Consider the following 2,653-nt stretch of genomic DNA (forward strand, 5'->3'; position numbering starts at 1 on the left):
CTCCAAGGTAGACCGTGAAAATTGCGTTGCAACCATGAATTTTGGCTTTTATATTTGACGTGTAGACAGTCCCATTCGTAAAGTGGCTTGAAGAGAAACGTCGATGGAGGTGCTTCCGAGTAGATTGAAATTACAGCCAATTCTTTCAACGTGAAGGTGTGGTCGCAAGGTCAACGGAAGCCTTGTATGTCAATGATAAGCTCCATATTTCAACTGTGAGAGGCGATGGGAATTGGACAGCTTTTATACCAACTTTTTTACCCCACCACTGAGTGGGTTGTATTCAACGATTCGATCGTGAACAATCAAGCAGTACGCCGATGTTTCAGCGAGAAAGTTGGCATTAGCTTCAAATTCAAGGCGGATGTCAACGGGTCCGTACTTCAAGGATTCGTTTTGTTTTGAACAGTCAATAACGAATAAGGGAGCCTTCTGAAGAAATTCACTTCTTGTCAGCAACGCCTCGGGGTTCTTGTAGTAGGTGGCTTGGAAGTTTGCGTACATCTCGTACAAGAGTGCGTACAGATTACGACTCATGTTTAGGTTCAGGTTACCGTACGGATAATATTGTGAGTTTAAAAACAGCTTGACGTCCGTGACATTGCAGTGATCGAAATGACTTACGTTCTTGCCGATCTTGTTCTTTCGACTTGTTTGGAAAGCCAAAATTACATATCGAGGATTTTCAAGCTGAGTGGAAGTTTTCACAGTCCAAACGTGTTTCGATGTAATGGGAAGTAAAGGATATTCGTACAATTCCCAACTGCGGAAGCTCATCGAAATAGGCGGGTCCTTCTCAATGAAATTCAGCAGGTCAACTTTTTTCTGATCCGCAAGTTTCAAATACGGTACGAGTCATTCCACTGTATTGATCACGATTTTGTATTCCTTCCCTTGACTCTGCACAATCGCGTTTACTTCACTTTTGGATCTCGTTAAAATCAACTCGTGTTTGGCATTGACAACGATCTTGCGGTAGTCTTCAGCGAAACCCAGTATCGTGCTGAGCGGTATCAATACGTCAAAATTACCCTCGGCATCGGTTAATTTTTTCTTCTCTTCCACGTCAAGCCATCCTGCGTTCTCCATCAGCCGACTCTGACCAGGGTTCAGAGAAGCGTAACCAGGGGCGGATTTCCGTATAGGCCGAGTAGGCCCGGGCCTAGGGCGGCAAAATTCAGGGGGCGGCAAACCTTGGTTGGTTTTTTTTTAATAGTCACGCCCTGTTGTCAACCCACCCGTTCAATTAAAAAAAAAACTGAAAAATGTCATCTCATCTCGCATCTCGCAAATAAAGTTGCACGTATGGAGATTATAATTTTTCCGCCCATCACTCATATTTGCAGAATTAAATACTCAACTCAACACCACTCTTTTAAACCGCAATATATATTTGATCGCAACAAAACTCACTAGACCACCAAAATATTCGCAGTTTATTAAATCAACACAATTAATTTAGCAAATTATGCACACTTGTTATTATTTTCGCGCCGAATACTGTCTCTTCACTGACGGAATGGGTTTTAGTCGATTCAAGATTTTCGAAGAACCGAGACTCGTTCTCGGCCCGAAAGTAAAATGTATTAGGACTGAGGGTGTTGTGCACGTTTATACAAGAATATACACTGTGACGCTAATTTCTGTTACCCTCTGACGAGGACTTACCGTTAACACTTTGGCGCGATTCTCCAATTATTCGATACGATATTTAAGATACGAAAAGATACTCGTTGGGCGCCAGACGCTTCAGCGTCAAATTTTTAGAGGAAAGGAAAAGATACGATACGATAATAATAATTAGAGAACCCGTTGTATGGCTGGCTAGGCTCAGGTACTCACACGAACTGGTAGAGTGGCGGTATCCAAAGGCAGTTACAACAGTTACGGAAATAAGAAAAATAAAGAGACCAAGAAATAAGCTCGAATCAAGTAAATTAACAAGCCAATCAGTCGTATATTATTGATCAGTTCATAAGCGGTAGGTTAGTCAATTTGTTACAGAAAGTTAACAAAAGATATTTAGTCAACGAGAGTGATTTACAAGATCTTCGGTTAAAGAAGCTAAGCGATAATTCGCACAAAATAATAGTTGGCAAAAGAAATTAATCGTAGGTCGAGAGAAGCGATATAATGCAAAAAGTCTACTCAAACTAGACGTCACTGGGCGACGTGATCTTACCCAAATTTCAGAAGCGGCACTACGAGAATTGTTACATTAAAGCAAGAGTGAAACTTTAGCGAAAATCGGTAGTTGACGGAATTGACGGTAGCTTAGAACTATAGTGACAAGAAAATACTATTTAAATTACGACAAATGGTAATTAGCGAGAAAGATTGACAATGATATACGATTCACAAATATCGGAAGCTTATTCGGAAGAATTATTCACAGCAAGCGGTTTGATAATTACAACAGTCAAAATTACGATATTAAATTAACAAGGAAATTCGAAATTACGATAACGAGAGAAAATACAAAAGTTATACGAGATTGAGAGGTTTAGAGAAGGGATTGCAGAGTAAAAATAATACACTAAATACACCTGGTTACAACAAGCAACTTAAGATAACACAGAAGTACGATATTCGGGAAACAAGAAAATATTACAAGGTAATAAGAAATGTAAATCAATATAAGCGATAGAAAACA

At 39.9% G+C, this 2,653-nt stretch overlaps 1 protein-coding gene across 1 annotated transcript; it reads right to left on the bottom strand.

Annotated features, from left to right (window-relative positions):
- Window positions 1-243: 243 nt before the first annotated feature.
- Window positions 244-1,089, bottom strand: LOC124404710. Its single transcript, XM_046879042.1, has 2 exons — window positions 919-1,089; window positions 244-825 (listed from the first exon to the last, which is right to left on the bottom strand). The coding sequence occupies exons 1-2, from the start codon at window positions 1,087-1,089 to the stop codon at window positions 244-246; spliced, it is 753 nt and encodes a 250-aa protein (XP_046734998.1).
- Window positions 1,090-2,653: the final 1,564 nt, after the last annotated feature.

Source organism: Diprion similis, chromosome 3 (assembly GCF_021155765.1).
Source record: "Diprion similis isolate iyDipSimi1 chromosome 3, iyDipSimi1.1, whole genome shotgun sequence".
Lineage (NCBI taxonomy): Eukaryota > Metazoa > Arthropoda > Insecta > Hymenoptera > Diprionidae > Diprion > Diprion similis.

Excerpts from the sequence above, each read along its gene's own strand:
- LOC124404710 (XM_046879042.1), bottom strand. The coding sequence starts at position 1,089 with ATGGAGAACGCAGGATGGCTTGACGTGGAAGAGAAGAAAAAATTAACC. Across the intron at positions 826-918 it reads TAACGAGATCCAAAAGTGAA|AAAAAAGTTGACCTGCTGAA; the intron begins GTAAACGCGATT and ends CTTGCGGATCAG.